The following is a 19,693-nucleotide window of genomic DNA, read 5'->3' on the forward strand; positions in this document are numbered from 1 at the left end:
TTTTTTTTTTTTTTTTTTTTTTTTTTCTTTTTGAGACGGAGTTTCGCTCTTGTTACCCAGGCTGGAGTGCAATGGTGCGATCTCGGCTTACCGCAACCTCCGCCTCCTGGGTTCAGGCAATTCTCCTGCCTCAGCCTCCTGAGTAGCTGGAATTACAGGCACGCACCACCATGCCCAGCTAATTTTTTTTTTGTAGTTTTAGTAGAGACGGGGTTTCACCGTGTTGACCAGGATGGTCTCGATCTCTTGACCTCGTGATCCACCCGTCTCGGCCTCCCAAAGTGCTGGGATTACAGGCTTGAGCCACCGCGCCCGGCCTGTTTAAGTTCTTTATAGAGTCTGGATATTAGACCTTTGTCAGATGCATAGTTTGCAAATATTTTTTCCCATTCTGTAGGTTAACTCTACTGATGGTTTATTTGGCTGTGCAGAAACTCTTTAGTCTAATTAGGTCCCACTTGCCAATTTTTGGTTTTGTTGCAATTGCTTTTGAGGACTCAGTCATAAATTATTTCCCAAGGTTAATATCTAGAATGATGTTTCTTAGTTTTTTTTTTTTTCCTAGGATTCTTATAGTTTGAGGTCTTATGTTTAAATCTTTAATCCATCTTGAGTTAATTTTTGTAAATGGTGAAAGGTAGGGTTCCAGTTTCATTCTTCTGCATATGGCTATCCAGCTATCCTAGCACTATTTATTGAATAGAAGTTCATCTTGCCATTGCTTATTTTTGTTGACGTTGTTAAAGATCAGAAGATCGTTGATGTGTGGCTTTATTTTTGGGTTCTCTATTCTGTTATATTGGTCTGTGTGTCTGTTTTTGTACCAGTACTATGCTTTTTTAAATACTGTAGCCTTATAGTATAGTCTGAAGCTGGGTAATCTTTGCAGCTTTGTTCTTTTTGCTTAGGATTGTTTTGGCTATTTGTGTTCTTTTTGGTTCCGTGTAAATTTTAGAATAGTTGCTTCTGGTTCTGTGAAAAATTGCATTGATCGTTTGATAAGAATAACACTAAACTGTAGATTGATTTGGACAGTATGTTTCAACAGTATTGATTCTTCTAATCCATGAGCATGAAAATTTTTTCCTTTTATTTATTTGTGTGATCTGTGATTTCATTTAGCAGTGCTTTAGTTCTTATTGAGATCTTTTACCTCTTTGGTTAGATGTATTCCTAGGGTTTGGTTTTGTTTTTTGTAGCTATTGTAAATGAGACTGCATTCTTGATTTGGCTCTCAGCTTGAATGTTACTGCTATATAGAATTGCTACTGATTTTTATACATTGACTTTGTATCTTGAAACATTAATGAAGCCATTTATTAGTTACAGGAGCCTTTTGACAGAGTCTTTAGGGTTTTCTAGGTATGAAATCATATTGTCTGTGAAGGTAGTTAGACTTCTTTTGCTGTGTGGATACCTTTTATTCCTTTCCTTTGCCTAATTGCTGTGGCTAGAACTTTCAGTACTCTGTTGAGTAGGAGTGGGAGGAGTGGGCCAGGAGCGGTGGCTCACTTCTGTAATTCCAGCACTTTGGGGAGACTGAGGCAGGCGGATCACGAGGTCGGGAGTTCAAGACCAGCCTGGCCAAGGGGGTGAAACCCTGTCTTTTTTTTTTTCTTTTTTTTTGACACCGAGTTTTGCTCTTGTTACCCAGGCTGGAGTGCAATGGCGCGATCTCGGCTCACCGCAACCTCCGCCTCCTGGGTTCAGGCAATTCTCCTGCCTCAGCCTCCTGAGTAGCTGGGATTACAGGCACGCGCCACCAGGCCCAGCTGATTTTTTGTATTTTTAGTAGAGACAGGGTTTCACCATGTTGACCAGGATGGTCTCGATCTCTTGACTTCGTGATCCACCCGCCTCGTCCTCCCAAAGTGCTAGGATTACAGGCGTGAGCCACCGTGCCCGGCCCCCTGTCTTTTTTTTTTTAAACAAAAAAAAAAGGAGTGTGAAGAGTGGACATCCTTGTCTTTTTGTAGTTCTGAAGAGGAATGTTCCAGTTTTTCTCATTCAGCATGATGTTGACTGTGGATTTGTCATAGGTGGCTCTTATTTATTTTGAGGTATGTTCCTTCAATGCCTGATTTGTTGACGGTTTTTAACATGAAGGGATGGTGGATTTTATTGAAAGCTTTTACTGCATCTGTTCATCTCATTTCCTTTTTTCTACTTGACCTAATAGAAAAAATTTTCAGCCCTACTTGAATTGAATTACCTGAGCTGAGGGACTGAGATTGCTCCTGGCAAATAGAATTAATGGATTGTTTTTTAAAGGGGGCAAAAAGCTCCAAACAGAAATATTTCTGAGACGTCGGGGCATTTTGGGAATAAAGTAACATGCATTTATAGGGAGAAAGTAAAATGAAAATATAGGAATTTACTTTTTTGTTCATTTGTTTAGCCTTTTAAAAAAATACTTAAGGACGCATAGGAAGTTGCAAAAATAGTTCAGAGTCCTATGAACCCTTCACCCAGCTTTCACTGATAGTGTCATCTTATATAGCTATAATACAATATCAAAACAATGAAAATGGCATTCATACAATATCATTAACTAGATTATAGCCCTTATTTGGTCTTTACATGTACTTGTGTATGTCTGTGTTTTGTGTTTATACCAGTCATACAACCTCATCCCATGAATAGATTTGTATAATGGCCACAGCCACAATCAATATACAGAACAGTGCTGTCATTACAAAGGAACTCACATGGGTTATATTTGCACTCTTACCCTGTCTTAATGTTCTTGCAACCACTATTGTGTTCTCCTTCTCTATGTGAATATTATATATATATATTTTTTTTTCTTTTTTTTTTTCCTTTTGAAGCAGGGTCTCACTCTGTCACCCAGGCTGGAGTACGGTGTTGCAGTCATGACTCACTGCAGCCTCCACCTCCCAAGCTCAGGCGATCTTCCTGCCTCACCCTTCCGAGTAGCTGCGATCACAGGCACAAGCCACCATGCCTGGCTAATTTTTTTTGTTTGTTTTAAATTTGTAGAGATGGAGTCTCACTATGTTGCCCAGACTGGTGTTGAACTCCTGGGCTCAAGCAATCCTTCTCCCTCAGTCTCCCAAAATGTTGGAATTACGTGGTAAGCCACTTTGCCTGGCCTTTATGTGAATATTGTATAAATGGAACCATACTGTATATATAACCTTTTGAGATTTGTGTCAGTAAGTATCATGTTTTTGAGAGCCATCTAAATTGTTGCACACAGTTCTTTCCCTTTTTGTGTGTAGTATTCCATTGTATGGTCACATACTATTTGTTTATTCACTCACATATTAATGGATTTTATGTATTTGTTTTTTGAATCTGCATCACTGGCAATGGATTTTTTTAAAGCCGTTAACTTTTTTTTTTAAATTGGAAAAAAAATTTTTTTTTTTTTTTTTGAGATGGAATCTTTGTCACCCAGGCTGGAGTACAGTGGTGTGATCTCGGGTCACTGCAACCTCCATCTCCTGGGTTCAAACGATTCTTATAACTCAGCTTCCCGAGTAGCTGGGATTACAGACACCAACTGCTAGCTGCCACCCACTAGAGATGTGGTTTCACCATGTTGGCCAGGCTGGTCTCAAACTCCTGAGCTCAGGTGATCCACCTGCCTTGGCTTCCCAAAATGCTAGGATTATAGGCATAAGCCCTCATGCCCTAAAGCTATAAACTTTTAAGGGTTTTGTCTGTATTCTAAATATAAATTCTTTGTGGGATATGTGGTTTGCAAATAACTTTTCCCAGTCTGCTCTTTGTTTTTTTTGTTTTTTGTTTTTTTGTTTTGAGACAGAGTTTCGCTTTTTCGGCCTGGCTGGAGTGCAATGGCACAATCTTGGCTCACTGCAACCTCCGTCTCCTGGGTTCAAGCGACTCTCCTGTCTCTCAGCCTCCTAAGTAGCTGGGATTACAGGCACCTGCAACCATGCCCACCTGATTTTTGTATTTTTAGTAAAGACGGAGTGTCACCATATTGGCCAGGCTGGTCTCGAACTCCTGACCTTGTGTCCTTCCACCTCAGCCTCCCAAAGTGCTGGGATTACAGGTGTGAGCCACCACGCCCACCCGATTTTTAATTCTTTTTAACAGAGTGTTTTGCACAGCAAAAAAAGTCTTTAATTTTATTAAAAAATGTTTTTCTTTTTCTTTCTTTCTTTCTATTTTTTTTTTTTTTGTCAGAGTCTTCCTCTGTTGCCCAGACTGTAATGCAGTGGCTCAATCTCGGCTCACTGCATCCTCCACCTCCTGAGTTCAAGTGATTCTTTTGCCTCAGCCTCCCAAGTAATTAGGATTACAGGTCATACCACCATGCCTGGCTAACTTTTGTATTTTTAGTAGAGACAGGTTTTCGCCATGTTGGTCAGGCCGGTATTCAGCTCCTGGCCTTAAGTGATCCACCTACTTCAACCTCCCAATGTACTGGGATTACAGGTGTAAACCACTGCGCCCATCCTAAAATTGGTTTTCTGTTTCTTAAAAAAATTTTTTTCATATTGCCTTTATGTGTACAGTCTCTTTTCGTTCTCAATCAGCTTTCTGAGGTTGAAAAATGTCTTTAATTTTGATGAAGTTCAGATTGTGTTCTTGGTGTCATGTCTGAGAACTTTTCACCTATTCCTAGGTTTTCTCCTAGGTTTTCTTTCTTTTTTTTTTTTAAAGACAGGGTTTCACCATGTTGTTCAGGCTGGTCTTGAACTCCTGACCTCAGGTGATCCACCCACCTTGGCCTCCAAAGTGCTTGGATTACAGGCGTGAGCCATCCTATGTGTTCTTATAAAAGTTTTTTAGTTTTATATTTTACATTTAACTCATGATCCTTTTTGAATTAATTTTTGCATATGGTGTGAGGTGTAGGTTAAGCTTATTTTTTAAATTTAGCTCATGGTTGTCCAGTTGTTCTAGTGTAAGTTCCTTCCTGCATTGAATTGCTTTTCCACTTTTGTCGAAAACCAATTGGACGTATTTAGGCTGGTTGCGCTGGCTCACGCCTGTAATCTCAGCACTTTGGGAGGGCAAGACGGGTGGATCACTTGAGTTCAGGAGTTGGAGACCAGCCTGGCCAACGTGGTGAAACCCCGTCTCTACTAAAATACGAAAATCAGCCAGGGATGATGGTGCATGCCTGTGATCTCATCTACTTGGGAGACTGAGGCAAGAGAATCACTTGAACCCGGGAGGCAGAGGTTGCAGTGAGCTGAGATCACACCACTGCACTGCAGCCAGGGTGACAGACTCTGTTTAAAAAAAAAAAAATCAATTGGACATATTTGTGTTGTTTATTTCTGGGTTCTCTTTTCTGTTCAGTTCACTTATGGGACAGTCCTTCTGCCAATACCACAATGTCTTGATTACTGCTGCTATGTAGTAAGTCTTAACATTGGGTAGAGTGATTCCTTACACTTACCGTTCTATTTCAAAATGGTTTTAGTGATACTTTTTTTTCTTTCTACATAAATTTTAGAATAAGTTTTTTTATATCTACAAAAAGTCTTGCTGGGATTTTGATAGGAATTACATTAAACCTATAAGGAAATATGATATAAAGGAAAAACTGAACTTATACCTACTCTCACACTCACCACAACACAGGACACATCTGACACCACATTTGTGGGTTTTTTTTTTCTCCTGTACACCAAACAGCTCTCCAGCAGACACAAGCTGGGCATCTTACAATTTAACTAAACTTCAATACTGTATGCCTGGAATAAGCATCAGATTCCACAGGCTAAGGCTCTGTCCTACAAGATTGCCCCTACTTCAGATGCAGTTTCATTCCCGGAGTGGTTTTACCTGTTCTTTTGACTGACCAACTATAAATTGGATACAGATCAACAACCAGATGAAGAGGCACATAGGGCAAGGCATGTGGGAAGGAGCGTGGAGCTTCCATGCCCTCTCTGGGCTCACCGTCCTCCAGGTACCTGCATGTGGTCAGGAACCTGGAATCTCTCTGAACCCTATAGTTCACTGAGTTTCATGGCGGCTTTATCACATAGGCCTGATCCCCTTCCCAGAGGATTGAGGGGTAAGGTGGAAAGTTCCAATTTTCTAATCATGGCTTGGTCTTTCTGGTGCATAGCCCAGTTAAAATTCACTTCATTAGAACAAAAGGCATTTCAGTCACCCAATAAGTTCTAAGAGATTGGGAGCTCTGTATTAAGAACTAGGATGAAGACCAAAAATATATGTATTTTTATTATATATCACAGTATCACAATAAGTTTTGAGGAGAATTGGCTTTTTTTTCTATTTGATTCTTCTGACCTATGAAGATACTATGTCTCTCCATTTATGTAGATTTTAAATATTTTTCATCAGTATTTTGTAATGTTTAGCATACATATCTTATGTATGTTTTGTTGGATTTCTGTCTTAAGCATTTTATCTTTTTGTTTTTTCATGCTCTTTGGCAGGAACAGTCTCAGTCCCTCAGTCCTGGTAATTCATTTCAAGTGGGGTTGAAATTTAAGAGGTCAAATAGAAGTGAGATGAAGCTTTTTTTGCAACTTTAAATGATGCTGTGTTTTAAATTTTAGTCTTTACATGTTTGTTGCTACTAGTATATAGAAATGTGGTTGGTTTTTATGTGCCAATCTTGTATCCTGTGAGTTTGCTGAACTCATTTACGAGTTTTTCTTATAGATTGAGTTTTTCTACATAGGCAATCATGTCATCTTCAAATAGGACAATTTTATTTTTTCCCAACTATATATTCCTTTTCTATCCTTTTCTTACTTTATTGCTCTGGCTAGGATTTAGTTAAACATTGAATTTTTTGTCCTGGTAGTGCTGACTTCAGGAGCCTAATTTGGGACTAGCAAATGCTAGTTTCACTCACTTTATCATTACAGTTTCAGATCTTTGGCTTCTTTTGGACTTCAGAAGTTTAGCTTGGATTGATCTTGAATGTGATTGTATTTGCCTCTGCTGAAGGGAGGAAAAGCTCTATGTCCTGAGCATGTACACAGTGCAATATAATTTTTATTTATTTGTCTCCCTTGAGTGTGAGCTTCTTGAAGAAGACAGTTCTGAAGATACAGGGCTTGGTACACAGCAAACTTGTAATTAATGTTTGAGGCCAGGCATGGTGGCTCACATCTTTAATCCAGTGCATTGGTAGGCTGAGGTGGGAGGATTGCTTGAGGCTAGGAGTTGAAGATCAGCCTGGGCAACCTAGCAAGAGCGTATATCTAAAAATAATAATAATAATAATGTTTGTTGAGCAAATATTTAAATGGATAAGTGGAGCGAATATGTGGCTTCATCTCAAATAAGAAGTCTAGGGAAAACCTTTTCAGACAAGATATATTGTAACTCAAGTTGAAATGACAAATGTGAGACTATTTACAATTGCACGTGCAGTTGCACATGTGATTTTGGTATCAAACTTTTTGTTTCTTTTCCTTTACTTGCATGCCTTGTAAGTTTCATGTTTTACTAACAAGACACATTATTCTTTGAGGGTTATATATCATTTGGTTTGGTTTGCTTCTGTATGTTGGAAAAACATGTTTTGTCTTTTGAAAAGATACCATTATCTAATTGGATTTAAGTTAGGAGAATTCTAAATCATAGGTCACAATAAGTGAGCAATTATACTGAGGAAGAGCAAAATAAACAAACAAAAAAGAATCCTGGAACCATGTTTTGTATATAAGTGGAGTGAAGTTATCCTTTAGATCTGATTTTTTTACGTGAGTATGCTTGAATGTGTATGTCAAGAGGTTAGTGGGTTGGGCTGAGCTGGGGAGGAGATGTGTATCATATGTAGGAAGTATAGTTATTTTAAGTAATACTTTAGCAAGGGAATTAGCACTTGTTTAAGTGTTCATATTGCCGTAATGCTAGCATAGCTTTTTCGTCAATATGTTTAATATCTCAGATATCAAATTTGCATGAAAAACTTCTCCCAAACCTCTAATCCTTCCCTGTTTTATTTTTCTTCATTGCATTTATCATCTTCCAACATAATATGTATTTTATATATTCATTTTTTAATTTAATGCCTGGCCACATCCACTTGAATGTAAGCTTTAAGAGGTCAGGGATTTTTATTTATTTCTATTAACAGTTGTATATCTAGGCCCATGATATCACCTAGTACATAGAAAATACTTAATTTGTAAATGAATGAAAGGATTACTTTTAAAATATAGTGATTTCTAGGAGATTGGAATGAGGAATCTTAATCATAAGCCTAGCAAATGATAAAATATGATCCCTATGGGATAGCAGGAAAATCATTGTCTTTTTACCCCAAGGAGCATATTTATCTTCTATAAAAGGCCTTTCTATTTGGAAGGAATTTTATTTGATTGACTCTCTTTAAACAACAAACAAAAAAGAATCCTTTGTTGATAAGCTACATAGGCTGTAAAGGTTCTTGGTTCTGTGCTTTGTGCTGGATGGAGCACCACTGCGATGTGCCTGGTGGGTCTCCTCTGAGACTGTGCAGAACTTAGATTTTGTAACTAAAGTGCTTTTTTTTTTTTTTTAATTTATTTTTTTGAGATGGAGTCTTGTTCTGTTGCCCGGGGCTGGAGTGCAGTGGTGTTTCTCAGCTCACTGTAACCTCCGCCTCCTGGGTTCAAGCAATTTCTTTTCTCTCAGCCTCGTGAGTAGCTGGGACTACAGGCACGCACTACCATGCCTGGCTAATTGTTGTATTTTTAGTAGAGATGTGATTTCACTATGTTGGCCAGGCTGGTCTCGAACTCCTGGCCTCAAGTGATCCTTCCCAAGTGCTGAGATTACAGGCATGAGTCACAGTGCCAGGCCTAAAGTTGTGCTTATTTTGCATGGCTTGCTAATCTTGTGAAGAATCTTACAGCTTTCCACATAGGGCTAGTTATATTTTACTCACTTACTGATACATGAAAGGATAATTTATGTTGAGGAAATGTATAGATGCAGCCTATTCTGAGAATTTATGTATTTACTAATATTTCTGTAAGGTATTCGACTTTTTATCTAGTCATTGGCTGATAGTCTTCTCATACTAATAACATACAGTAGAGAAGTTGATGAAAATGTTTTATTCATCTGTTCTTGGACAAGAAACCCTATTCTATCTGTTCTTTTTAGTTAAAGCTGAATGTTCCAGTAGGAAACATGGGTTTAAGTTTCTACTATACTGTTTCTGAGCAGGTTATGTCTCCTTCCTGGGTCCTAATTTCTCCAGTTATAAAATAGGGCGTTTGAGGTAAATTAGCACATTCACTTTGATAAATATTTATCAGGGCTGGGCGCGGTGGCTCATGCCTGTAATCCTAAGGTAGTGGGATGCTGAGGGGCAGATTACTTGAAGCCAGGAGTTTATGACCAGTCTGGCCAACATGGTAAAACCCTGTCTCTACTAAAAATACCAAAAAAAAAAAAATTAGCCAGGAGTGGTGGTGGGTGCCTGTAATCCCAGCTACTTGGGAGGCTGAGGCAGGAGAATCACTTGAACCTGGGAGGCGGAGGTTGCAGTGAACCAAGATCACACCACTGCACTCCAACCTGGGTGACAGAGTGAGAATCCATCTCAAAAAATTTTTTTTTAAAAATCTGAAGCAAGAATGAATACGTATATGACCATTAGGGTAATTTTTCTTGGTAGTCCTTATGTCTAAAACTTTCTCTTCCTGTCTGCTGTTTACTAGCTTAATTATTCCTCCTGTTTCATATTAGAGTCCATCATCAAGTATAAATTTTACTACTCCTGGCCAGACACTGTGGCTGACAACTGTAATCCCAGCACTTTGAGAGGCCAAGGTGGGCAGATCACCTGAGGTCAGAAGTTTGAGACCAGCCTGGCCAACATGGGGAAACACCATCTCTACTAAAAATACAAAATTTAGCTGAGCATAGTGGCAGGTGCCCGTAATCCCAGTTACTGAGGAGGCTGAGGCAGGAGAATCGTTTGAACCTGGGAGGCAGAGGTTACAGTGAGCCAAGATCACACCATTGAATCCCAGCCTGGGGTACAAGAATGAAACTCAATCTCAATAAAATAAACATCTTACTACTCCTCTCAACTCCTGCTATTTTCTTTGTTATTTTCAGCAACCATGTAGAGGGATCCATTCAATACTATCCTGGCGTAGTTGTTTGACTCCATTATCATTTCTAATCCACTTAGCTCTCTGCCTTGTCATACCTCTGAATTATTCCTTCACTAAAATTGTAGCTCTAGGTAACCTCCTCACTACAAACTGATAAATTTTTTAGCTTCCACATTTTTATTCTTCAAGTATACCAGTTCTCAGACTTATCCGCAGCTCTATTAAATCTTTTCTTCCTGTCTTTTAATCTTTACTTTCCTCCCCTTTTAGCTTAGATTCCATTGTTACTCTCTCTAGTCCATGTCATAAATTGTTTGCCCCATTTTTTGGTCAATTTATCTGGTAAAGCTGTCTGGTAACACTTTGCCTTTGAATTCCTGTAGTCTACTGAAGAAAGCCACACAATGGAGCAGATTGGTGGGCCTATAAAATGATGCTAAATGATGTCAGTCAGTCCTCAGCACTGCTTATCAATTCTACTTTTTGTTCAGCATATTTTCTTGTTCTTTACATTATCTGTCAGGTTTTTTTTTTTTTTTTTTTTTGAGTCGGAGTTTCGCTCTTGTTACCCAGGCTGGAGTGCAATGGCGCCAGCTCAGCTCACCGCAACCTCCGCCTCCTGGGTTCAGGCAATTCTCCTGCCTCAGCCTCCTGAATAGATGGGATTACAGGCATGTGCCACCATGCCCAGCTAATTTTTTGTATTTTTAGTAGAGACGGGGTTTCACCATGTTGACCAGGATGGTCCACCCGCCTCGGCCTCCCAAAGTGCTGGGATTACAGGCGTGAGCCACCTCGCCTGGCCAGTTTTTTTTTTTTTTTTTTTTCTTTTCCTCATCTCAAATTTGGAATCTCCTTGCTTTCTGCTGATTTTCTTTTCATTTCATGGAGAAAATAGCTGTAATGTGGAAGCTTCTTTAGCTTCTTTACCACTAAAGTTACAAATATTTTGTTACCTGTACCTGCTTTTTCTTTTTCATCTGTTGTTGTGGAGGAAATATTCCTTCTATCACTGTTCATGCTCTGAATCCCCTCCCTTCCTTTTCAAGAATAACGGTTTTTTTTTTTGTTTTTGTTTTTTTTTTTTTTTTTTGAGAACTTTGGCTGCAAAGGGCATGGAGAGTTAAACGGAAGCTGGAAGAGTTATCTGGATTCATTGTCTTTATTTTCTCGTCTCCTACTCATTGCAGTTGGGCTTCTGCTCCTACCACTCCTTCACTCCTGAAACCATTTTTACAGAGAGTACCAGTGACTTCAAGTCGGTTAAATTGGACGGCATTCTTTTTTTTTTTTTTTTTGAGACGGAAACTTCCTCTGTCACCCAGGCTGTAGCACAATGGTCTGATCTTGGCCCACTGCCCCCTCCACCTCCCTGTTTAAGTGATTCTCCTGAGTAGCTGGGAGTACAGGCGCCCGCCACCACACCCAGCTAATTTTTTTGGTATTTTTAGTAGAAATGGGGTTCACCATGTTGGCCAAGCTGGTCTTGAACTCCTAACCTCAGGTGATCCGCCCACCTTGGCCTCCCAAAGTCCTGGGATTATAGACGTGAATTACCGCACCCGGCTCAGATGGCATTCTTTAATGTTGGGCCTCTGGGCAGCGTTTGTTCAGTTCCTGACTCTTCTTTTCTTGGCTTCTTTAATAGCATTTGCAGTCTTGATTTCCTTCTACCTCTCTGGTTACTCTTCTTCTGTCTCCTACAGTTTAATCAGAAACTACAAATATTATTGTAACATTAAACAAATAAAGATTTATTATCTTACAGAGAAAAATGCAAAATTTGTATAAATTTTTAGAACAAAACGGGCTTTAAGGAAACTAGGTTGTGGCAGGAAATTTTGAGCAGGTCACACACTACTGTGTTAGATATACTGAAAAAAGTTGTGTCTCATTCGTGCATGTTTCATAAATGATTCTTTTCAACAACCTTCTAAGGTAGATGGTTATATTCCTGTTTGTCCACAAAGGATTTGAGATGGGGAAGGATGGGATGTGTTCAGGAAACAGTGCCTTGTTCTTTCCGATTGGAAGGCTAAGTTACAATAAGGTACTATTAAAGATAAAAATCTATTGTTTCCATGTTATGGGGTGCATTGAATGCCAAGGCGAGAAGTTTTTTACTTAATTTTTTGGATAGTGAAGACTGATTGAAGATTTTTTTTTTTTTTTTTTGAGATAAAGTCTTGCTCTGTTGCCCAGGCTGGAGTGCAGTGGCACGAATGGCATTTCCAGTTGAAGCCTTTTTGTAGACTTCCTAATATAATGAATTAAGCCTTCCTTGACATTCCTGTAGCACTTTGTCATACCTTTGATGTAGCATACTTCTCATGTTGTATCATAATTACTTGTTTATGTTTGGCCTCCCCATTGGATTTGAGCTCTCTTAGAGTCGGATTATTAGTTTATGGGTAATGTTGATTTTGGTAATTTTTCCTTATTCCTATCTCAGTGGTTGACATGTAAGTGATTCTTGAATTAGTAAATGAATAAAGAGTTTGCATTTTGAATCTTTTGTCTGAATAGCTTCTTAGAAAGCATCATTTTTATGTTTTTACTGACTATAGTGTTGAATAAATTAGAAACCATTCCTACTTCCTCTCTGCTGATACATATATTTTAGTTAGTTAAACCTATTTTGATAGAATGGTTCTGTGACTATAAAGGCCTGTTACTTTGCAGACACTCATACAGTGTATAGCATACCCTGTGCAAATCAGCTGTCTGTTCAGGTCTTGTGTTTGTTTTCCCCATAGACATAATCCAGCCGTTAGTTGTTTAAAGCAGCAGATGGGAGAAGGAATCTGTGGAGATGTGGATTTATTAGCTCTTACAATGAAAGACCACACTGGTTATGCTAAGGATTAGAAGATTTCTGCTGAATGAAAGGGACATGGATCCTGTTTTTTTGTGTGTGCAGTTTTCAGCAGTATAACAATCTCTTATGACTATAATCGTTGTAAGAAGACCAGAAAAAGATCTTGTAAATAGACTTTCCTTCAAGCCTAGACTGTTGGTTGCAGATAGGAGGGACAGCTTTTCTTCCTCGTTGGGTGTAGACTGAATCTGGCCTTTAGTTATTGCTATATTTACACCGTAGGTATTACAACTGGCTGATTGTGTTCTTTATACATACCTTTATCTGCCATATTAGGAAATTTGGATTCATATCTCCTGAATTTTGTTGGAGAGTGAGTAATTATTATAGCATGTCTTATAGTTTGGGAAAAATGATTGTATTTAATTTGTTTAACCCATTTCCTAAAAATACAGTGCTGCCTTCACAAACAATTTTGTGTGTGTGACTTATTAGAAAGATTAGCAACTTTCCTTTGTGTTTACTAAGATTCTGACAATTACCATGAAGTTGTAAAGTTTAAATGTTTCTGATCGAGTGTTTAAGGGACAGAATCATATCATGAGAACAATCTTTCACTTTTAAAATCTAAAAGATTATATATTTTGTGCCACGAATTAAGAGACAGAAGTATCTTTAAACTTGGCTGAAGTCCTACTTTAAAAATGGCAGCCAGTAACCAAAGAAACAATTCTTGAGATTATTAAAGCTTGGATAAAACCAGACTTTTTCATGCTGTGCCCTTTTAGAAGTCTGGGGGAATGGGGAGTGTTTCCTGTGACAGCACTGTAAGCGATGAATAGATGAATGAATTTGTCCATGCTCAGAACTCACAACACGTGTACTAGCCCCCTCCCACACATAAAAGAGCAGGGAAACCGATCTTAGCAATGATTTAGCTCCTGAAGAAAGAGGCTTTCGTTACTGTCCAAGAAGTGAAGACCAGCGAGTCTAGTGATAAAGAAACAAAAGAACCCCTGACAGTGTTGAAAGAATCTGACATTTGCTTTGTCTGTACAAAGGATGAAAGGAATTTTGCCGACTTAGTCAAAACAATAACTGGTTTTATATCAGTTTGAGTCTAAAATACAGGCATCAGAATAATACGTTTTTCTTTGTATTTCAGAAGAATTGTCATCTTTTTTAAAAACGTATGTGGAGTGGTTTTCTTTCTGGAAAGGAAAACGTGACATGGATTTTATAAGCTTAGTAGCTGTAGGTGGAGACTCTCTTGTTTGCTAAACCTTTTTAATAAACAGCGAAGTCAGAATATCAAAGATTGGAATTTTTCCCCCTGGAACCTTTTGTTCTTTTCTTGGCACTTCAAATAATTTCAACCAAAGGGGTATGCATGGAAATGAAAACAAATATGAAGTCTTTCCGCTATTTGGCAGTGCTTCAGATAAGATGTACCTGTACTCCTGTGAAGAAAGACGTGACTCTGATTTGAGGCAGTGATTCTACACTTACGCTGGACGGAGGGAGAACTGGTTTAGTGGAACAGTGGGTTAGTGGTGTACTGAATGAATTGTTTGCCTCTTTATCCAGCAGTAAGGAGGCACTAGTAGTTGACTGTCTGGGGAGTGGCTTTTTTTGTCTGATATCTATTATGGATGATTCCAGTATTCTAAGAAGGAGAGGGTTACAGGTGAGTAAAAGAAAACCTTTTTCACTGGTCTCCTTCCTTTTAGTGTCTCTTGTAAATGTACTGAACAGGTCGTTATAATTTATTTAATTCATTTGAAGTAGGAGACAGGGTAGAGTGCAGCTAAGTTCCTCTTTATTCTTTGAGGTATAGTTATAATTAGAGAACTTATCTAAAATCTTGCTGTTTTGATAGAAAAATGCTGCTTGGGCTTATTTACACTGTATTTAGTGAACAGAGCAATTAAATCAGACCTGTATGGGATAGAAGCCTACTTTAGAACATTAGACATTACTGCTGACAGATTGTTTACAGTGAACATATTCTGTTCCTGACCACCATGCTGGGCTGCCCCCCATTAAGTCACATATATGTGTAGTATATGCTTGATTCTATATATCGTTTTAAGAACTTTTCTAAATTATCACTTTGCATATATACATTCCATCCACCTATTGTCTGTCTGTCTGCCTACCTACCTACCTGCCTACTTATTTACCTACCTGCCTACTTATTTACCTACCTACCTGTCTATCATCTTTTCCTTCTTAAATCTGAGGTAGTTTGTTAGATGAAGAGGTATGTAAGATATAACAATGAGTGAAAATAGACTGATAGGCAACCTTCAACTGACTTTTAATGAATATCTTTAGCACTAAGAGGACACATGCCAAATTTGATGATGATTATTTTCATGCTTTGTGGATTATCTCATCTTAGCCTTATTAGCAAAGAGCAAACCAGCTTCTATTTAGTCTATCACTGAATGTTTTTGAGAATTGACATAATGAAGATTCTAGTGTAAATCACTGAGCTAATCAATCAACCTGTGATGTTCTAGTCATGAAATGTAGCTGTTTTTCTGGTTGTGTTTATTTGACATTATTTATAAAGCACTTTTTTTTGGGTACAGAACACCTAAGGTTTTCAAAATTATCATGAATTAACATTATTTTAGTTTCTTTAAAGTTCTCAGAAGGAAACTTTATAGGATTAATAAACTTTAAATTTAAACAAATTGTATTGTTTCTAGTTATTATATGTACTTCTTTTTGATGGTGTTGTAAACATTTAGAGCCCATAGGGAACACCCACGGAGTCTTTCACAGTTGTCCAGTATGACTAGGGCTTTAAAAGTCCGTAACATAAACTCCAGTGCCTTATACTGATTTCCCCTGTTAGCACAATTGATTCAATGAGACTCCTCACTTGATTTCTTGGGGGTGATTTTGAGAAGTATTTATACAGTACTGTTAACTCAGATGACCTCTCACAAGTAGTGACACATGTTCAAGTAGCTGCTAATTAAAAATGGCTGGCTCTATAAGCCCATTTAGTTGCATTGCTTATTTATATCTTTATTTCTGTTTAGTTGCCAGGATTCAGAAAGGGAATCCTATTTGTTGAATGGGAAATATTTCCTGTTTTGTGTTAAATCATTCATTTTCTCCCTGGGGCCTGAGTCAGTCTCTAATATCTGCTACCTTGTTTACTGATGCTCTTCCTCTTGAGTCTTTGTTTCTATCTAGCAGGAATTCTAAACTGCCAGATTACACAGCACTAGAGGATCTTTTCCTACAGCCTTATACTTAAAAAAATTATCTCCCTATTTATTTTATCTTTCTTTTGAGATGGAGTCTGACTCTGTCGCTCAGGCTGGAGTGTACAGTGGTGTGATCTTGGCTCACTGTAACCTCCACCTCCTGGGTTCAAGTGATTCCCCTGCCTCAGACTCCCAAGTAGCTGGGATTACAGGCGTGTGCCACTACAACCTGGGTAATGTTTGTATTTTTAGTAGAGATGGTGTTTTACCATGTTGGCCAGCTTGGTCTCGATCTCCTGACCTCAGGTGATCCTCCCACCTAGATCTCCTGAAGTACTGGGATTACAGACTTGAGCCATTGCACCCAGCCTATTTTTAAAAAATAAACTTTAAGATTCATTCTCCAGAAGATTGCTTTGAAACATTCTAAAAACAGAGCTAATACTTGAAAAGCAGCAGTTTAGATTGTTTTAAATGATTACATTATAATGTAAAGCTTTAAAGGTAAGTTTTATTGATAAATTTACATAAATAAACACACAAAGGTACAGTGTGCCTGGTGGTAAAGGTAATCTACTGGGTAACCTCAGATTTGAACTTGAAAAATCCATATAAATGTTTGGCCTCACTAATTGCTTTTTGGTGAAATAGATTTCCTAAAACTTTTCCAGAAAATTAGCTAAGACATAGCCTACTTTGATACCTCCAAGTTTCTCTGCAGAGTTTCTTGGGAGGTGGCAGAATAGTAAATAGTACATTTAAAACTAGTTCCATGAGAGCAAAGACCTTGTCTATTTTGTTCAAATTATAGTTCTGCCATGATCCAGTCATATAACCATGGCCAAATTTTATTTCATTTCTGTACTACACTAGTATTTTGAGAGTAGACAGTGGACGCAGGGGCTGCAGCAAAAAGACCAATTATGAGACTGTTGTGGTCAAAAAAGGCAAGAAATAATAACAGATTGGATGGGTGATAGCAGTGGAGGATGCGGAGGACTTTTATTGGCCATTTTTACAGATACATGAAACTCAGTAGCTTCCTCAAGGACAGACAAGTAGGTGTATTGGCAGGCCAGGTATATAAGTTAGGGTACTCTGAACTACAAGTAACAGAAATTTTGATTCTGAGTAGTTTAAATATTAAGTAAATGTATTGACTCACAACAATGAAGTCCAGAGGTTGGATGAGTTTCAGAGTTGGGTAATCTGGTGTCTTTGCTCAGCTTCATTGCTGTTGTGTCTTCCTCTGTGTTTTGGCCACATTCTCAAGCTTGCTTTCTATGTGGTAGAAAAAGAACTGTGGCGGTTTCAGGCTGAACAGTCACACGCTACAACATCCCTACATCTTAATGGTGAAAGGACATCTGGGAGATTATGTGTGAGCATCTTTTCTTTCTTTTTTTTTTTTGAGACGGAGTTTCGCTCTTGTTACCCAGGCTGGAGTGCAATGGCGCGATCTCGGCGCACCGCAACCTCCGCCTCCTGGGTTCAGGCAATTCTCCTGCCTCAATCTCCTGAGTAGCTGGGATTACAGGCACGCGCCACCATGCCTAGCTAATTTTTTGTATTTTTAGTAGAGACGGGGTTTCACCATGTTGACCAGGATGGTCTCGATCTCTTGACCTCGTGATCCACCCGCCTCGGCCTCCCAAAGTGCTGGGATTACAGGCTTGAGCCACCGTGCCCGGCGAGCATCTTTCCTTTGCACTAGAGGAGCCTCCTTTGGTATAGGAATTGATGTTGTTTTGCTTGAAAAGCTGTTCAAGTTGCGTCTTTTTTTGTGGTAAAAATTGGCTTTCATCGTACATCTACTTTTGAAGCATCTACACGGGGAGAGGCATTTGAGATCGAAGTTCCTTGTGAATTGAAGGAGCTGCTTTTATATTTGCCCTATTTCCTAATCAGTTTTATGGGGGATGACTTTATTTTAACTTTGAAAGGTCAGGGACTAGTCACCATAAGCAAATTTTTGTTATCAACTCTCTTAGTGCCATCATTTCCACATTATTTGCCCATAAAGCAGATGTAATAATCCGTCTTCATTGTGTAGAGAGTGGAATTTCCCAGGTTCTGAATTGAAAATATTTTTTGTGCTGATAAAATTATTGCCTTCAGGCAAAAACTAAATTGTATAATGTTTTTGTGCACCCCCTATCCCTGCTTGCTTTTTGCCTTTGCTGTTCAAAAATGGGAGTACTTAGAGTGTCATTGTTCAGGGGTACTGAATTATTTTGGAGGATATATGACAACATAACGCGTGCTGGGAAGCATTATAATTCAGAAAGCCTTCTTGGGACTTTTTTTATTTTGCAAATTTTGACTCATAAATTATCATCATCTTACAAAATGTGATTCAGTTAATTTTTAGTCTTTAAAAACAAAATCTTTAAGAGCCAGATAGATTTCAAACATTCCATTTCTTGAAATTTCATTTTTAAAAGGATAATGACATGGATAAAAATATAACCTAATTATTTGCTTCTGTTGTTCTACATTTGATTGTTCTTTTCTGTGGGAAGTTTGATAAAGGAAAAATTTCAGTTTGTACTCTTTAGTTTTTAATAAGATATTTTCATCAAGTCAATAAATTAGATGGCTTTGAAGGCTAAGTAATTTATCTCACCCATCCCTCTTCTGTGCCCTATCTCATATATATATTCCTATTCTGTGTTGCAGCTACACCAGTCTTGTACTTTTTTTTTTTAGTCATTTTTTTCTGACATTCCCTCATTCCTGAATATTTCTATCCTCCTATCAATCTTCTGATCATCCCCATGCAGTTAAGACCTGAGTACCTAATTTTTCAAATATTATAGTCATTATGGATGACTCCAGCATCTTTGCAGACAAGGATAATTAGTCCAGCCTCAGATCTTTAGAATTCCTTGACTATCTGGAGTCTCTTTTAACAAGACATTCCTATAGGCTCCAGGTATTCTGTAGAGGGAATTGTTTGATTAAGAAATCTTGTAGTAATTTACAGTTACATCCCTTGATCAACTCTGAATTAAATTCTGGTGGTCTCTATGTAAACCTAGATTATAAATTGGTGGTCTGCAGACTATTTACTATAGATATATTTTATTTATCCACCTTTGGAGATTTAAAGAAAAATTGACCAACACAGTCTCCACCAGTCCCCTTTTGTTTTATTCTCTGCTGCTTTATATATTTACTGAATTTCATCGATTCTAAGGTTTACATCTTTTTACTTTTTAATAGCTTTGAAATAGTGGAGTTGCTCTTCATGGTGTGTTATACTTTAATTGGCATGGCTTATTTTTGTTTTGCATTTAAAAAAAAGTTTCTTACTGTTACATAAAGTAATAATATCTTTTGCAATTGATATTTATTCAAATTTGATAAAGCACAGCATATTACCTTACTGGCCCATTAAAGCATTTGAGTTTGCAATACTTATGTCTCAATCCAAAGACCTCTACCTTTTTTTTTTTTTTTAAGCTCTTTCCCTTTCCTTTTTCTAAAGTCTTGAAGATCTCTGTTCCTTTGATCCTTTTATATATATATAAAATTAAGCAACATAATCAAAAACAGAAACACAACAACCTTAAAGGTGAAACAGCAATAAGTCAAACTGC

At 38.1% G+C, this 19,693-nt stretch overlaps 1 protein-coding gene across 6 annotated transcripts in view; it reads left to right on the forward strand.

Annotated features, from left to right (window-relative positions):
* Positions 1 to 19,693, forward strand: part of MAST2 (microtubule associated serine/threonine kinase 2) — a 239,088-nt gene that overhangs the window by 69,440 nt on the left and 149,955 nt on the right. Inside the window, exon 1 of one of the 6 annotated variants that reach the window (XM_032247425.1) lies at positions 12,271 to 14,551. The exons of the other annotated variants lie outside the window; for them this stretch is intronic. Within the exon in view, the coding sequence (XP_032103316.1) occupies positions 14,513 to 14,551 (39 nt within the window). The 5' untranslated portion in view covers positions 12,271 to 14,512. Of the gene's footprint in view, positions 1 to 12,270; positions 14,552 to 19,693 lie in introns of those variants that run through there. 6 annotated transcript variants of the gene reach the window in all.

The sequence above is a fragment of the Sapajus apella genome, unplaced genomic scaffold, assembly GCF_009761245.1.
Source record: "Sapajus apella isolate SASKATOON/1434 unplaced genomic scaffold, GSC_monkey_1.0 scaffold62, whole genome shotgun sequence".
In the NCBI taxonomy this organism is placed as follows: domain Eukaryota; kingdom Metazoa; phylum Chordata; class Mammalia; order Primates; family Cebidae; genus Sapajus; species Sapajus apella.